Source organism: Paramormyrops kingsleyae, chromosome 11 (genome assembly GCF_048594095.1).
Source record: "Paramormyrops kingsleyae isolate MSU_618 chromosome 11, PKINGS_0.4, whole genome shotgun sequence".
In the NCBI taxonomy this organism is placed as follows: Eukaryota; Metazoa; Chordata; class Actinopteri; order Osteoglossiformes; family Mormyridae; genus Paramormyrops; species Paramormyrops kingsleyae.
The window spans coordinates 25275269-25293706 of record NC_132807.1 but is presented as its reverse complement, the minus strand read 5'-3'; the positions used below and the strand labels follow the sequence as shown (position 1 = coordinate 25293706).

Here is an 18438-nt window from a genome sequence, read left to right as displayed (position 1 = left end):
GGATTCACCCTTGCCCTGGAAAACACCTTCATTCTTCCAAGTTTCACAGTCATGTTCATTACTGCAAGAATGATTATAGGCAGCTCGTGGGAGTCTTATACAAAAATGTTCTGAGGGCAGAAGGAAAAATGATTGGTTCAGAGAGATAAATGATCAGATTGTAGAGGAGGTGGGTCAAAGCAACTAGGTGAGAGTAAGACACCTAATTGGTTGGTTTCGCCTCCTCTAGTTGGTTGGACTCACCTCCTCTACAACCTGATTGGTTACCTCTCTGAACAAATCATTTTTGTGTATGCAAAACTCCCATAAGCTTATAGGTAAGTATGAACCAGATTCCAAATTAACATTTTTATGTTTTTAATTGAGGTTTTCAACTGTTTCTATCTGTACAAGCCTCAACATTTAATTGACCTCGTAGGCTGGGGGGTGGGGGTGGGGGTGTATGGGAAACATCTCTTGCTAAAACCACTGCCTTGTTTATATATTCTGCCTTTGAATCAGTGTCTTTACTGGATATTTGTAGGCCACTAATTAAGGACCCTTAATCTACAGCACTGTTTGCCTTTTTGTAGCACCATAGACTCTTGGGAAGCGGAGGATTCAAAAATGGAAAGGGCCAATGGTTTATAAACAGGGGGATTAGGAATACTGTGTACACACGTTAAACACTTCAGGTCATGATATGAAATAGAGCAACACATGGAACAGTATTGAGATTTGACAAAATACTGACATTTTCCAGACGCTTCCACTGTATTCTCAAAGGACTGACAAAACAGAAATCAGAAAACAAACATCTCTTCATTAGGCAAGCAAACAAAGCAAATTTTTGGAAATCAGGGGAATTATGCATTTACTCTGAAATTTCCTTGTCTGTGTATCTGACACTGAACAAAGCAAGCATAAATGGCAGAAATATTTTGCTATAAGTTCTTCATAAAATCATTCATTTAAATAAAATTAGTGTAGCATTTCTGCTATCGGAAGTATTGCTATAGGTGTCAAGATCATAACTTTATACATACAAGCGTTACATGATACAGCGCTGGATCGGAAGTGACCCAGAAGTGTGTTCCCCACTGTGAAATATGCTCTTAATCTCAGTCTATAATATGGATCAATCCAAGTGTCTGAATCACACTTGATGTTCAAATGATTTGTTCATTTGAGTCATACAGATGAGATAACAATGTTGTCTCAGTGTTCCACAATCCTGCTGGCATTGTTGAACAATCTCAAAGCAAGATGCTGCCATTCAATTGAAAAAATCCAGTTGAATATGGCGTAAAACACATATTCGGACTTACTTAGCTGAACAGTTTTAAAATGCGCATAGGTACAGTGCAAAAACATGCAAGGAGAGGGACTGCCACACCCATTGTTGACGCAGGCGTATAATTAAGCACACAGTCGGAAGGTGTAGCCTTTGTAAGCTGGGTTCTTCGAAGGTCTAACGGAAAGTGCCGTCAAATGGGATGGTCTGGCGGTCACCAGCTGTTTCCACCCTTACCTTTAAGCCACAAAGCACCCCCCCCCCCATTGTCTATAGCTGGGGCATACCCACTTTACTTCTGCACAATGAATCTTGAGATACGTCAGGCTGCAAAGGATCCACAGGGTGGATCCTTTGCGACTCGGCAAAAGTGACATTTCTAAACAGCATTTGAGGGAGTCTTTCAAATGCGACCGGCTTGTCGCGCCGCTGCGACGCATTCGGTCTTCCGATGCAGCCTTAGAAGGGTGCAGCCATCAATACCCAGGCTGAAAGGCAGTAAATCCCACCAGCAAGGTTCCAAGACCTAATGGCAAGCTTTCCCAGAGGGGAAGAGGCTATTACAGCAACAATTGGCCAACTTCATATTAATACCCCCAGATGATGGACAGGCTGGTGTTCACATGCTTTTGGCCAAACAGTGCACCTACCCGGCACTGCTACAGTAAGATTATAGACTCAATATATTGCGTATTTAAAATAACAGAATACTGAGCTCTTCATGCAGTATCAGAAATGTATAACTCTGATGAGTCAAGGTATCGTTAGAGAATAAGCAGGATAATTCTAGCTGAATAAGGTTTTTCTGCTCTGTGTTCATTATGAAGCTTTCACACATGGACGTGTTTCACCCTGATATCGTTCCTCTGTGTCTGAATGACCCAAACGTTTCTGTGTATCCTTCCGTCATAATAAACCCTGAATAGAAAATGCTGCAGAGTTTCTGTTCAGTTTTCATATTCCACTGTACTGCATTTTCACCACACTGGACATATACTTTGCTCCGCATAAAGGCATCAGCAAGATAATATTCAACTGTAAATGCTATTTGTTCGGAAGCCCAGTATACTGTGTAGCAGTCGGTATCTCCAAAATTAACTAGAGTTATGTGTGAATACATTTTTATATTAAAAAAACATGAAAGGATATGGAGTCTGTCCAGTAAACAATAGATGCAATTTTAATAGAGTCCTGCTACTTGTATAAGACTCCACGATATAAAACTGCAGGCAGTTCACCAAAGGCATAATTTAAAACTGTGTCTTTGGTTTCTTAATTATTATAATCACATTTGAAAGATCATTGTTTTTTCCTGCCATAAATTGCTGGCATTCTATAAATACTAAAAGTCCAACATACAAATGTGTATTATTCATTTGCAAACAGATTGCTCTCATTTACAAGAATATTATCGTTTGAGTTTGTTCATCCATCCATCCATCCATCCAGAAGCTTATCCTGAACAAGGTCCTGGCAGGGCATGGGATGCCAGCGCACAATATTGGTGTGGCCAAAATGCTGTACTGATAATCATCATGAACACTATGATGCACATGTAATGAGTCAATACATTCATGTAATAGCAATGTAAGCCAGTGATGGTTAGCATATTAAGCCAGCACAGTGTACTAAAGTCTTAAGGCTGAATCCAATGCTCTTTACTCTCCTTAATAAAATACAGATTATTCTCTCCAAATCATAAATCTCTTAAATTCCTTTATAACTTCATTCAAAACGCTAGCTGATATTTATAGCAGCTGAAGAAGCCAGCTACACTTGACATTGGTTTTAAATAAATCTGTTAATGTACTAAATGGCTTATAATACGTCATGTTATTTTTAATACCAACAGCATTATTAATAACCCACATTCTCAGTACGTTTTAAACGCTACAGAAGATCAATACATAAAGTGCGACTAAAAAGTCTCAGTGGCTTCCAGACAGCGCAGTGTCTGCTAAAAATGCCAGTGCGGCTATATTTAACCAAAGAAACAGAGTAACGCTTGATGAATAGCCTCGACTCATGTAAAGATCATAAAACAGAGGTTAGCCCACAGCCATCCCCCAATGAAATGGCTTTCCAAAAGTATTACTAACAACACTTAAGCAACATTCTTTTTCAATGTAAAAGAAATGCTGCATGTAATGACAGTGAGAAAGTTTTTTGTTTTTAAATCCAGGCAAACCAACTCATGCTTGCATGAAATCCAGTCATCTTTTGCAAACGTACAAGGTGAGGATCTATCTCAAACCACACGGTATAATTCCAGTACGGGCTGTAATTCTTTATATTTGCAGGGCTAGATTTTATGGGTGCCTATTAGATATTTTTATTACTGTACATCAACACTGCTTATTATTCTGTTTCAAAAATAAGATATTTAACTTGTGTGTCAAAATACCAATGAGGTCTTTCAAAACCCTGGTGACCGGAGTCATTAGAAAGCCATCAGCCCAGGGGACATTGGTTCTGTGCATTGCCTCCCCCCAAATTACTCTCCAGCTGCGAGAAGGTAGCACACCCTCAGCCCTCCGCTACCCAGATACCAGCACTGCAGCATCCCAGCTTCCGTTCTGCATGTTCCGTGAGGCTTCATCCACGTGCTCAAATTGTTCAGATATTTCCAAGTGTAAGATGTCAGTGTCAAGCCACGTTTTCTACATTTAAAGGGGGCAATTTGTAAAGAAAATTGAGGTGTGAATTGTTATACAAGAACAATTTTGAACCAAGATCATAAACAAAAACATACCTCGTACACTCTGAGAAAAAATGGTAAAAAATTCTACCTTTGCTTGTTACCGGGGCTGTACCTTTGTAATTGTACATTTTAAGGTACAGATATTGACTCTGTGGAACATCCCAAAGGTACAAACAGCATTAATGTACCATACAAGGTATAGAAATGTTCATCAGAGTCCATTTCTGTACCTTAAAAGGTACAATTACCTACAGCTAAGGTTACAACTGGCAGACCCTTGAGGGTACAGCCCCAGTAATAAGCAAATTAAAATTGTAAAGGTACAAATTTTTACGCTTTTTCTGAGAGCGTAGGCCTACTATAAAGACTGATAAAGAAAGAAACAATTTTGCAGCACTGTAAACTGATTATTGAAAAACTATTTTTATTTATTTATTTTCAGGACACGGAGGACAGTGATTAATGTGGACATTATCTGGTACTGTATTAAGTGCATGGATGATTCACCCCAGTCGGAAAAACGTGACCGACCAATTAGAAGAATGACAGATAACACATCAGAATTTCTGTCTCACATAAATTGTCTAAAACATCTTTCAAACCAGCTATAAAATTGTCCTTTTAAAGCATTGCGTGCACAACCAGTTGCTGTTTATGAATGTGCCGTTGAAGCAGTTATCTAAAAATGATGCAAAATATTGACTTAACCCTCGCGAGTCTTTTCGTTAGTTTAACTCGTGTTTTAACTAAATAAAATGTGCATCTAAATGTGCGGTAGTGATTTCATATGCAGGAACAGGAAACGATCATCTTCGTGTTATTCGTGTTGAAGACCGAGGCGTAGATGGATTCGGTTATCTGCGCTTCTCGATTTCGGTTCCGGGGACCTAGAGTACAGATTAGTTACTGTGTGCGTTTTTTAGCTGGTATTTAACTCAAGAGTGTTGCCAAAGAATTTAATTGATGTGGTATGTGAATTGAAATCGAAAAATCAAAGATTTTACCAAGAAAACAAAAATGGGCATGCAAATATATGAGTACTACATTTACAAGGCTGCCTTAGTTTGGTGCAATCACTCAACCGAAAACGAATAATTATAGCAATAATTAATTTAACAACATATTCTGCATGTATATCTCCATTTATAGTATTGATATTGCAGAATTGTTCAGTAATATAGATTAAATTGAATTTGAAAAGAAGTATCAGTACTTTCACAGACTGATACATCCATCTTCCTACCGGGGGGGGGTCATAAGATTGTCGCAAAAGTCAACTAAAATATTTCACAATAAAGTTGTTTCAGATAACCGTGAAAGATGTCAAATCCAGACGGATATTCAATTAACAGCTCCATCAAGCCTAGTTAATCAAGAGCTCCAGCGGAACCAGCACAAGTGGCGGCTCACATGGCCCAGGACAGATGCACTCCGCTGAATTAATTACCTTCATCAGAGCACCCACAAATCACCGACACACATGCACACACTGCTGACTGGACAGCCACGTATGCCAAGTTACCTGAAATCACTATATGGGTGGATTATCCAAAATCCGGCGGATTTAACCCGCTCTTGTTCGCGCTCGACCGCCTTTTCGCTGCCAAACATCCTCAGGGAGAACTTGTTCACTCCCGGCTGGAGCATCGCTCCCAGCTGCCGGTGAATGAAGCCTGCTTGATACAACCTCTCATCGTCCGGCGAAATTTGATCAATGCTATCCAACTTTATGAACCCGGGCTGCTGATCGGGAGCAGAATGCGGGGTTCCGCCGCCGCCTTGCGCCCCTAAGTCTGCCCCGCTATCCAGTGGTCCGGGGGGCTGCTCCTCACTAGGGGTGATGTCCCCTTCGGTGATAAGGCGTCTCTCCTCCGCCGAGTCCGAGTCGTGGACGTGCCGACTGGTTATAGATGACAGGCTGCCTTTGAACCTTCTACAGTCTCCGTTCGAGCTGGTCTTGGTGGGCTTTCCAATGTCCGTCTCCATGATCACGCAGTCGCCGCTTTTGGTGTCCCCAATGCCTTTGCAGCCTCCCTCGGAGGAAGGCGAAGGCAAGGGCTTCATCCGTAGACTCTTCCTCCGGGTGTCCTTGTCGCCGTCGTCCCCCTCGCCCATGACCGAAGCTTTATGGCCAATGTGTTGCGGTAAGCTGTACAGCCTTTTGCGCATGGAAGAATGCAACCTGTCCATTGTGGCACCGATATGGCCAGATGAGCCAAGAATATTAGAAACAGGAGTATTACTCTTAATATTGTTGCCACGGATCGTACAGCTCCGTGGCACGGCTTGGACCTTATCTCAGACCTCAAAGGCTTCTGCTGATACACGTGATCGCGGATCGTTTTTGCGAAGCACAGATGATCTCGCACATTACCTGACGCTTTATACAGCCTACGTCTTTTCGGAAACCTTTAGGCAGCCCAGAGCGCTTCAGGTCCCACCGTCCTGTCCGCAAGGCACCGGGATGCTGAATGAAAGCCGTGGTGCACGAAACCATCAAGACACATGAAGCCACTTCAGCTGTACCTGGCGAGAAACGTGCTGGGTGACGGAGCTGAGACCTGGATGTCATTAAAAACGAAGCATGCTCTCTCTCTCCTTACAACCGGTGACCGCGGTCAATAATAAAGGAAGCATCATACCCAAAACCACACCAACAAATTTTGGACCACTGACATCACCCAACAATCGTTACAGTCGTACTGATGTACTGTGAATATTCATGTAACTGATCTATTGGGTTGCCATAGGAGCAAGAACTGCAAATAAGCTCAGCCCACCTAGAGCACCAGTAAGGGCTTTTAAAGGGCTAATGCGCATCCCGCGTCCTATTGCGACAATTATTGCTCTGCATCCTTTTTTCCGCGGGTGCATTTACGCAGGCAAGCTTCGTTAATGTTGCTCCAGCGTTACCTACAAAAGTGGCTGCGGTGGATATAATGCTGCTTAGCTTACTCACTGATCGATGTAACATTTAACTACACTGCGTGAAAGTACTTTGTTTTGGTACGATCGATTGGTACGATGCTGTTTTATATACAAAAATTGCTGGCATGTTAAAAGTTTCAACTCCACTCTATGGTTTTTGTCTCACCACTTGAATAAGTTAATAAGGTGTGGATGCAGAGAGGACCTGAACAGAAACTCGTTTTTAAAACCTGGCGAGAGTACTCCTACAATTATCTCTGCCGCTGCCTTTAGGTAATCATCAATAATTCACGCTGACATATATTTGAAGAGCATATATAGCCTCTTATAAACGTGTTCGAAAAACCAACAGTAGTGTGATGTTTTCTCATAACATACACATGGCTTATTCGGTTGGATTCAAAACATCGTATTTTAATCGCGCGGTTAACTGTTCTGAGACAGCCAGCGCTGTTTGTAAGTGAATTATGTTTCTTAATTCCACTTCGCCTGCTCGAACCACAGTCACCTAAGTAGGACCACGCAGTTGCTTTTCCATATTTATCCATATACAGCATCTTGTGTATGTATGTTCAAAATTGATACAAGGATTTCTTGTAACATTCTGCAACATACACACATGCACAAGATTTTTTTTACATAGTTGGACATAGTTTATTTGAGCTCTCTGCATAAATAAAAAAGTACGACTCGATTTCTGATCCCTTGATGAGCTTGAGTTTATCTATTATATAGTCACATTAATAAGCGGCTTTTATTAAACATTTCCTGCAAGTCAGGATACACTTACTAGTTAAAGTGTATGGGTATCGCTTGCTGTCATTTGAACCCAAGCATACGGGGCCATGCTTTCTTCATCTCTGGCCGTTTCATTTCAGCGGCATAATTAATTTACGCCATATTTATGAATTTAATATACTTCGAAAAAGTAAATGCATTAAAGCACATGCTGTGTTATGTATCAGTAAATAGCCGCAAAGTTGTAAGTTGTAATTTTGCCGTGAACGTCACTGCACTCGTAAATTCTGTTAATTCTTCAGAAATTCAGGTTTTCTGTCAGGTCCAAATAGAATGTACATTAACTTCAACTGATTAAAACTTATTGACCTTTATAGATTAAGCTGCCTTTAAAAACCTTGCAGAAGTCCTTCTACATGGTTGCCATCTTTGGTCAGCTGGCTGCGGCGTGAGATTTTCAATTCCAGACAAATCTGCACACGCATTTTACATGCATGTAACAGTTTTATAAACTTGTAAATAGCCTGTAGGGTTTGCAAACTACACATGTAGCTAATTTTTAGTTTATAATAAAATAATATAGATTTGCCGTAAGATTTTACGCTATACGGGTTGACGCTAACTGACGAACAGTCACGTGCGCGTCACTTTCTCCTTTGATGTTAGGAGCCTGTGAGTCTTAGCGGATGCCGTTAGATCCTCTATAAGTGTTTTACTATAAAGATGACTGAAAATACAGATTTTTCAAGCAAAAGCGATGCGGGAAGTAAAACTATGAATAAGACCTGTTGGATGCTGAAGCGATACGGACGTTTGGCGCGGAACGCCGCGGAGAGCGAGGGCCGGTCCTCCTGGAAGGTGTGGGCAGCGGCTACGCAGCTAACGGCTAACGCCTGATACATTATCAGAGGCTAAACATCACTTAGTGTAGTGTGCTGCTTGAAAAGTTTTTCTGTCTCACTACTTGAATAAGTTACGATGGTGTGGGTGCAAAGACTTAATATCTGAGACGTCGTCAGCTTCACCTTGTTAGCCGCCTCGCTGGTTACTTCCCTTCCCTTCCTTTCCCGCCCAGGATTTCCTAGGGCATCTTAACAGGAAATATATCTCCAAAAAGCGTAATATCCTCCTGAGACCCGAAATATTCATTTATGTCCATTGTAGTGGACATTGTATTTTTGCATTTATTTTTTCACTGATGTTGGGAAACATATTTATTCTTGTTGTGCACTAAAAAGGACATGCTGTGAAATTAAAATAAGAATAAATTTGAAAAAATCTAAATTGTAAGATGTCTTATTTCCTCCAAAGACAAATAACCTACAATTGAAGTACACTTTTTTTCCTTGGGTCTCAGGAGGATATATCATGATAGCTTCATTTAGACTATATTATTTGGTGCTCATAATATCTGAATGTCCACTTTTTTGCAACGACTTGTCACTTTTTTGATAAATCAATTAACATAAATTCGGTATTGTATAAATTTTAAGTGCATGTTTATAACATAAAATACAATACTCAACAATGGAAAGGTTAATAAAATGCACGGATTTCGCTAGAAATGTATGCATGATAAAAAAAAAAAAAGATCTCACATTGTACTGTAATTTTGCAAAAAGTTTTTTTCCCCTCAGTTATGTATGTTTCAGTATTGTAATTTATATTAGGAAAAATATACTTTTAGTAAATCCATTCATACATCTTCCAGCTGCTTTTGACATACTGGATCACTGGATTTTCAGTATATTTCTCAAGTTGTAAACCTTTTAAATTTCAAGAATAACCCATGCTTTGCAGGTCTTTGAGAACAGTGAAAGTGCAGGTCAACTGGTATTTAACATAGTGGAGTCTGGACACCTGCTTGTATCCCAGGGCCCAGAGCTGTTGGTAAGACAGTTATTTTCTGTCAATTATACATTTCACATAGAGGTGCTCTCCCTTTGTACACACATACACACAGCGGGTGTGTTTATGGTCTGTCTGTTATAAGTGGTTATTTTATTGGTTTCCATTTGGTGACTAACAGCACACACCTGCCTATCACTGCTGTGTTGGGTTCCATAAAATTCAGACACAAGTCCAGAATATAAACAGCCATTCAGCAAATTCACACACAGATACTAACTGTATAAATACGGAGATGTACGGGTAATCGCTTAATTACAACTGTTTGTGTGTCTTGGAAAAAAGAATGGTAGGCTTGAAAAATTATGGATGTTAATCTCTTGCAGAGTGAATGTGACTTTTTTTCTGGCTACATTCTATGGAATTTGTTTGTTTGAATCTTGCTTTGTTTACGGTTCATGAGTCTTTGGTAGACCGTGATAAACTTGGGCTGAATAATGGCATGACACATAACAGGGTTTTGTTTACTCATTGCAGAGAATTATCATTTGTACTTATTTATGCATTATGCAGAAATACAGGGACAAAATTTTTTTTACCGTTCTTTTTGACTGACTTTAAAGTCACTGTTGTAATGGATCTGTATCGGCACAGGTTATTATTTTTGAATTTCTCATAATGTAGATGCAATTATTCAGCAGCAACTAAAGAACAAAAATCTTGAATCTTAGAATCTTGGCTCTGCTGTTGGTCTCCAAGAGATATGGTGCTGAATAATCCCCTCGTCAGCACCCCCCCCCCCCCCCCCCCACCTCCTGCACAGCTGAGTGCTTCCGATATATGACCGACAATAGATGAGAACAGAGCCAGGACAGCTGTTGTAGTGAGTTTGTGTTTGCAGCAGACTTGCTAGCCAGTGCTGACAGACATGGTGCCCAGCTAGGCAGTGAACCAGGACTTCATACAGTGGTTTTAAGAGAGCTGGTGCCAGTTTACAACAGAAATGTGCCCTGAATCTTAATAATAGTGAATAGAGCCAAAGGGTTTAGGAGAGGAAACTCGCATGACCACGTCTCCATAGACTGTTCAGTATCTTGAGGGATTTCTGAGGGGAAAAGCCAAGAAGGATTAGGAGAGACTATCATTACACAACAGACTGAACTGTTTCCCCCAGCCAGTAGTGACTTACAGTCCTGTAGTTTTTAAAATGTCATGTTATTCATGATATGATATTTAGTATCTAATGAAGAATCATCTGATCCTCTCAGAAACATCTCCTTGGGTGGTAGGGGGTTATGCAGTTTTGAGTCCCAAAATTCTGTGATGTAATGTTTGTGTAGGAAATCTTATAAAAAGAAAGGGTCCTACTCTGTGACCCATTCTGTGATTTATTCCTAGCTGTACTGGTGGCGGTGAGAATTAAAAAAAAGCAGTAAACTAGGTTTGACCAGTGATTCGCATAAGCCGTTGCATATAAATCTAAAGTAATGGCATGCCATAAATTCTGAGCGCAGGCTAACGCGCTTTTCAGTGCTGGTTATTGACCATGCAGTTGTCTGAACAAGACAGCCACTAAAATATGTGAGCGCTGTGTTTGTTATGCATTGCTTTGCTGGGGTGGCCGCGTCCCGTGAGGGGACACTGCATAAACGTAACGGCCTTAAAGTATCCTGGTCCCCCCCAAACGTACGGCTGCTTTTCCGTGCCGGGAGAGATTGCTGCTGCACCTGGTCAAATTTGTCAGCAAAACAGCCTGTTTCATCTCTCATTTTCATTGCCGACAGACAGAATTAGCACAGCACTTTTTTAGGACTTATCTGCAACACTGAGAGGGCCAGTGTGTTGAAACACTCACAACACAGTTTACATATTTAATCTGGTTTCATACCATAGAAGGAAAGATATTTTCTGCCCTTGCAAATGTCCCTATTGTTAGTGCGCCCTTCATAACAAAATGGCCCATTAAGGGACATACTAGAAGTACTGACCATAAGCCCAGCATTTTTCTGTACTAATATTCTGCTCTTCAGTATGCATTGTCTTTTGACACTGTTTTATTCACCATCTTGTTTGCTTTTTAGACTTTCTTTTCTAAAGTGTCATGTATATTTGTAACTGTTTTCAGAATATGAATTGGTTTAATGCTGTTCTTTTGTCATTAGTTGGAGCACTGACTGACACCTAGATTAATATAAAGATTATTATGGTATCAGAGAGACATGTTTGGTCGGGATTCATATATACCCAAGAAATTAGCCTTTTACGATTCTTCTACATGAACTGTGGTGCAAGGTCAGAGTCAGTCAGCTGATTAATACTTAACCATACACAGATTTATTATAGATAATATTCCAACACATCATATATGTTGGTTTACAAAAGTAGCTCTGCTGCTGCCTTTTTATATATTTAGCTGAGGTGGTGGAGCCCCCTGCTGGATGTATTTGTGTCACACCACCTGAAAGCCAGTTAAATTACTGTGTTACAAGCTTTTCAATATTGTTACCACCAGACATTTTCTGTGGCTAGGGCAGATGGGACATCTTGTTTATATGTGGTCATGTTTGATTTTAAGCAACTAAATAGGCAAAAAATATTTGTTACTAAATCAATTTAAAAAGAAAGGGAACCGGGGGAGATGCTGGTTTGGGTGCTGAGAAGCTCACCTGAATGTTTGTGGACCATTTCTCCCTAAGGAGGGTTTCTCCTTACTCAACGCATCCAGCTTCCTGAAGGTGCTGCGGAAGACAGATGTCTTGCTGTTTCGGATGACGGCCAAGGTCAGTACCAGGCCCGGCTCTGGCCATCCTCACGTCCCTGCGTAGTGGCCATGCACGCTGGTGTGCTCTGATGGTCTGTTTGAACATGTAGCCTACTGGACGTCAGGCCTGGACGTTCATGTCCCTGTCAGCCTGCTCATTACATTTTTCTCAACAGTAATAATATGAATAATCAATTTCTTGCAGTCTCCATTCCAGTTTTCTGTATGTGATAGAAGTCATCATGAAATATTCCCAGTAACATTTGCATTGGCATTTTATATATGCATACATACAAACATTTTATGTATACATACACAAGATACAAATGCCGGAGAATCACTATTTCAAATGGGCTGGGCCTTTAAAATATCTTTGAGAGCTCTGTTTGCATCTGAGCCAGTCCACCCGCTGATTGTGGGGGGTAGGATTAAGTTGGTGAGGTTATCTGCAATGACTGCTACAGAAGGGGCCCCTCCAGGACCCAGCAGGCACCCGTGGGCCACAGGCAGCTCCCGCCCCTCCGCTCGGCACCAGCTCCCCCGTGCGGCACCGCGCTGTGACAAATCGCTGCCTGTTCTGCTCCCTGATGCTTCCCAGCAAGTATTTTTTTAAATGCGGGGGGTGTCATGGACAGCTGAGTGTAAAGCAGGGGGAGTGCCCCACTGGTACGGTAAGGGCTGTCATTCAGGAGATACCCAGGCGCCAGTAAGGGCTGAGATGGGAACATCAGTGCAAATAGGCACTCTCAGTGCTACCCTGCAAAGGCAAAACACAGTAAGTAAGCTGACGCTAAAACGGCAGATATGGGCTTAAAGAGTTTTTGATTCTCCACCCGTACGTGTAGCAGGTTGGAAAATGATAGTGTTTTCTTCAAAACTGAGCATAGTTGCACTAAGTTATTGAGTCATGAGATAAAACACAGCCTAAGACACCTGATTCGGTTCAATTTTGGTCCGATATGCAGTTACAGTGTTTTACCTTTGTTACTGCTGCAACTTTTATTTCTTTGTTTACTGTGTAGGGGGGGTAAAGAGGGACAAAAATATTGAAATGATGCTGTATATTTGGGGATACAGTGATCTTCAAAGGGCAGCAGAAAAATGTATCCTCAGGACCAGTCAGGAAGGCTTCTTTTGCAAAGGCTCACTGTGCCTTACTGCATCCTTTTCAGACAATGAACCATTCATTTCATCTTTCAAGTAATTGATCTGTGAAGTTTTTTTTAGTTGTGTTTTCTTGTTTCTCTACGTTTTTCTTTTTGCTTATTTGCTTCACTGCACCCCACGCAGTTACATGTCATTGATCATGGTCTGTCTGAGAACGCCATCGATCTTTTTAATGGCTGCAGTTGTTCTTCAACAAGAAAACTAAAGTTTGCCAAGCACATTTTTTTTTCTCCCTGTTTTACGAGTTCGTCTTTGGCTTTTGTAACGCCATCGATTTTTGGAATAAAGACTGGAATGAAAACTAAACAACCTGTAAGTGTCGGCGTCTGATGAACAGAGTTCAAACTGTGACCAAAAGGGCACCTCGCTTCACTGTGAGAGAAATTGTCCGACTTTGCTTACGTCAATGTTGCTTCACATTCTGTAGTGGCAGCTTTTGTTATTCTAAAGATGTGTTGATAACCTGGGTTTTCTTAGGGAGGCAATGCCGCCAAACTAAGTGAAGCCTGAAGCTCAGATAAATAAATGCAGGAACATTTACCACTGTCACGCCAAGAGCAGCCCTCCAGAGCCAGCCGGGGACTCTTCTAATTGTTCTCATTTGCTGAACATGTGGCATATTAATTTTGGTGGGGTGCCCCTTTAATTCCAAGCGAGTGCTGAGTCATTGCTCGCAGCATTCTCTATGCATGGCGACAGCACTGTGACGGCGAACTGTCATCCCACCCTACAGCGATCCCCGTCTCACAAATCATTGTTTTCAGCTTTTCCGGACCTCAAGGCAGCACCACACCAGCTGATCTCAGTCTGGATCTTGCAGATCCTTATATCAGTATTGTACACGTTGTTTTGGTGATTTGGTGGGCTTGCATCGTGAGGACTGTTTCAAGCACTGCTTGTGCTCAGAGTGATAGGGCACCTATCTCAAGGCTCGGGCACACCCTGGGTGGAATGCCAGTTCATTGTAGGGCACACATACCCAGAAACACACACATGCACAATAATACCAGTATGACCAATTTAGAGACACCAATTAGCAAGTGCATGTCTGCTAGAGGAATCCAGTGCACCCAAAGGGACCCCTCACCACATCGAGAGGACACGCCCCTCCTTAATAATTGGATCTGATATGGCTTACATTTTATACCTGTTTTTACAGCTGCATATTTAACTGGAACAAGTTATTTTGAGCATTTTACTCAAGGCTTCTGCTGCAGGTCCCATCTGGGCTTTCATGTCCTCAGCCATCATTCCACACCCTGTCCGTCGTCATTCATAATTTATTATCCAAAAATAACATGAAATATCACAAGTACTGATATTTTCATCATATTTCCTTGATCAATTTTGCCATATTTCTCCCAAAACGGCCTTATTTGCTCAGAATCATACACTAGCACAGTACAGCTCGCGTGTTGTACACACGAGGAGGTGCACTTGCATCGCATTGATTTCTTCATTCTATACCCACTTATCAGCTGACTGGAGAACGAGCAGGTTCCTAGTGGTGTCCTTCCATCAGCTCTCGAGTGACAGGGCCGTGTGTCCACAGGGCGAGGGCCGTGTCTTCCAGGTGCAGTTTGCGGGCAGCAGCCGGGAGGAGGCCCTGGAACTGTGTAGCTCAGCTGTCGCCTGCCTGAAGCAGCATGTCCCAGTGGAGGACGCACCCGTGCCCAACGGCAGTGCCCAGACCGGCCCACGGGCCGACCCAGAGCCACGGCCCAGCCTGCAGCAGCCAGGGGTATGACTCAGATCCAAACACGGGCGGTCGTGCAGTTTCAGTTTGGTTAACTGGTATGGGCACCACCTATGTGACTGTCACACGATCAAGAGAGATTAATGAAATTCACATTTAATAATGCATCCATTAATCATAGAGAGCATAGTGCAAAAAGCTGGGAAACACCATGGACAGGATGCCAGTCCATTACCGTTCACACATAGACTTTGGAGATGCCAGTTAGCCTAACTGCATGTCTTTGGGGTGTGGGAGGAATCCACACACACAGACACACACAGTGGGATTCAACCCCAAACCTTTAAAATATGTGACAACCATGCTTTTCATTATCTTGTAATGTTCCTGTGTTAAGGGCTTTTAATGTTCATCTCCGTAGTATTTTAACCTGACAAGTTATTTATATTCTTATATTAGAGACTACTTAATTCAAAGTAGCATTCTCTTGTGACTACTGTGTTATAATTAAATTCGAAGTAGTTCTCCGCCCAGCTCCACTTTCTTTCTCAAGGTCAAGATCTCTTGGTGTCCACTAGATGGAGCTATTTACATTCTGGTGTCATACTACTGGTCTGGTGCTACGTGAAATAGCCCAGATGAAAAATCTGCAGTACTGGAAATTAAGAATACAGTGTGTTCACTGTACTTTACACTGTACTGTACCTTTTAAAGCTAAAATGTGTATTGTGTAGAGAACGTGTGGTAATGCATCACATTAACTGCACCTTCATAATGCATTCATAGAACATTCATAAGCAGCATGTAAGTACACTTTAACAGCTTCAATATACATTAATAAATATTAATAAAAATAATCATATAATGTTTGTTAAATGAAGTTAATGATCATAAAAGCATTGTAATCTTATCACGTTTGTTATTGATGTACTATATATTAAATCTGTTAAGGTATAAATTTACATGCTTCTTATGAATGTTCTAGTAATGCATTATGAATACATTATGAAGGCACACTGAATGTTCCATGAAGGCATTATGAAGGTGCAGTTAATGTATAGTATTAATATTCATAATATAAAACAAGTATAATATTTAACCTGGTAACAGACTATGACAATTGCAAAGAAATTTAATTTCTAAAATCTGAATGCCTGATTTGCCTTTTATATTGAGTACTGATTTTATATTGGAATAGAATATGGTTTTAAATGTTACTTGGATGGGATCCAGACCCCCTTGCAGCTTTCCAAACAATTGGAAGATGGATGGTTATTATTTGTTTGCAGTAAATAATTGTATTTTATACTATATAGTCTGTACATATCTATACACCAGGTGTTCAGTTCCTTAGCTAACTGGAGACTGGGGCTGTCACACTCATTTGGCTTCACATCACAGGCTTGTGCTGAGCAGCCAGCAGGAACCTTGAAGCCTGAAGAATCCGAAAGCTCCCTGTCCGTCCAACGACTTGCCCAGGTACCGCAGTGCTCAGACACACAGTTTCTGCTTGAGGAGTGGAACAAATGGAGAGGGGGGGGGGGATCCATGCTTTCTGAAACACTGACCCCTGCTGGCAAACCAAGGGAGCCAGCGGTGTTAAAATGTAAATGGGGGGAAGCTGAATAATGGTAATAGCTGAGCCCTATATCCAGGTCTGACTAAAACGGTTTATGTGTGAATCAGTGAGAAAACTAGAACGTCTTGTGCTTAATCTTAAATTCACCAGACATGGGGCTGCAGAAACCAGGTATGGTTAGCGGTTCCCTGCACGGCGTAGCCACCATCTTCAGGCGCCTTTGCCTCCTCTCGTCGGACTGGCACGTGAGCTCAGGACGCATGTTTCACCTGCTTGTCTCCTCAGTGCTTCCTGGGCCAGGCGGGAGTCTCCCTACCCATGGCGTATCGTCAGCAGGCCCTGCCCAGCGTCAGCCTGGGGCCCCTGCTGCGCCTGTGCCTGCTCGACTGCAGCTTCCCCGCCTGGGTGGAGCAGGTGGAGGCTGAGCTGACGGGGCTGGCCCACCGATGACTGAGAGTGGGGCAACAGGATGGGCGCCTCATTGGCGGCGAGCAACAGCTCCACCTGGTGTCCGAGCGGTGCAGTCCGCCTGCTGGACGTTTAACAAGCTCGTTCAGAAAGTACCAAACGTCATATGTTCAGAGGCTTTTATTTCTTAAAAATGTTCCGCTTCACATGTTTCATAAATGATAAGTTACCCGCCCCCCCTGTCTGTCTTCCTCCCTCCCAAAGGCCCGGCAGCACTGCAACAAACATGGGTACTGTACTTCAAAGGAGTCATGCAGCTACAGCAGTGCAGTCTGTTACACCAGCTCAGTAAAAAGTTTATCCCACAACATTAAAGCTCCATCGTCATGAGACAATCCTAACAGCTCTCACCTCAAGGTTCTGTATCTCTATAGGAATAATATTGCATAGGATAGTAGCCATGCTGTACGGTAAATATTTCCATTAAATTAAATGAAGTAAGGAATGTGCATTACAAAATGAAGTTTATACATGTTTGCTATAATCTGTAATTTTTAACACTCCATTGCAACATATACAGGACATCTAACTATAGAAAATAGTAAAACATAGAATTTTTTTTCTTCTTAAGTTGGATAAATATTACAGTAATAAATATTTTCATTATTTTCTCTTGGTTAAATACTGGACATGGTGACATCCTTATGTTGTAACTTAACCTTAAATTATCTTTTAAGATTTGACGCTTCTGTCAAATTTTATGCAGTGGAACAATATATATGTAGGTATATGTATTTTTTTGCCGGTTTCTTTCGAAAGTAAGTTTTAAAGAGTTTAAAAAATACAAACAATTCAGTTGGACGCAAAGCCATCCGAGAAAAAAAAAAAAAAGTTGTACAGTAAGGTGAGACTTTTGCATGCATTAGACAGTTATGTAAAATGAAAAATACTCTCTGCCTGAGGGGAAAGGAGAATAAATTAAAAAAAGCAACACCAATCAACAGCACACAGCACAAAAGTGTACACCTTCATAAAGGACTCAGTCATCTCCATTCCCGCTGCCCCAGAAGACTGAGCAAGGCATGCTTATGACCCATTTTGTTGTCCTCTGTCAATGTCTTGATGCTATATAGTTGCCCTGTTAATGAGCCCATATATGCTCTGCTAAAAACAACCTGCCGATGCTTCCTCAGTTACCTTCCTGTGGTCAGGAGATGCTTTTGGTCGTCTGAAAAGGAAAAACAACAGAGAGCTCTGCGACCTACGTGAGGAGTGACCTGCTGCGGCCGGTGTCACCCCCCCCCCCTCCTCGAGGGCGGGGCAGAATGAATGTGCATGC

The 18438-nt window shown here is 41.7% G+C and overlaps 3 protein-coding genes across 3 annotated transcripts in view; 1 reads left to right on the top strand and 2 right to left on the bottom strand.

Moving 5' to 3' along the window:
- hcn4 (hyperpolarization activated cyclic nucleotide-gated potassium channel 4) overlaps window positions 1–8308 on the bottom strand; it is a 65114-nt gene extending 56806 nt beyond the window's left edge. The window contains exon 1 of the mRNA XM_023819700.2: window positions 5497–8308. Within this exon, the coding sequence (XP_023675468.1) occupies window positions 5497–6164 (668 nt within the window). The 5' untranslated portion in view covers window positions 6165–8308. The remainder of the gene's footprint in view (window positions 1–5496) is intronic.
- On the top strand, window positions 8261–18026 carry rec114 (REC114 meiotic recombination protein). The gene is made up of 6 exons (XM_072718339.1): window positions 8261–8498; window positions 9441–9530; window positions 12185–12268; window positions 14969–15157; window positions 16514–16591; window positions 16977–18026. Exons 1-6 carry the CDS (start codon window positions 8364–8366, stop codon window positions 17139–17141), a joined length of 741 nt encoding a protein of 246 aa, XP_072574440.1. The 5' UTR covers window positions 8261–8363; the 3' UTR covers window positions 17142–18026.
- The window catches only part of LOC111847979 (neuroplastin-like), a 28965-nt gene continuing 27791 nt past the window's right edge, over window positions 17265–18438 (bottom strand). Inside the window, exon 8 of the mRNA XM_023819630.2 lies at window positions 17265–18327. The gene's annotated coding sequence lies outside the window, so the exon portion shown is untranslated. The remainder of the gene's footprint in view (window positions 18328–18438) is intronic.

What these genes read in the sequence shown, in the direction of transcription:
- rec114 (XM_072718339.1), top strand. Translation starts at nt 8,364, where the DNA reads ATGACTGAAAATACAGATTTTTCAAGCAAAAGCGATGCGGGAAGTAAA. An exon ending in AGGGCCGGTCCTCCTGGAAG is followed by an intron (nt 8,499 to 9,440) that starts GTGTGGGCAGCG and finishes CATGCTTTGCAG; the next exon opens with GTCTTTGAGAACAGTGAAAG. An exon ending in CCGTCCAACGACTTGCCCAG is followed by an intron (nt 16,592 to 16,976) that starts GTACCGCAGTGC and finishes TTGTCTCCTCAG; the next exon opens with TGCTTCCTGGGCCAGGCGGG.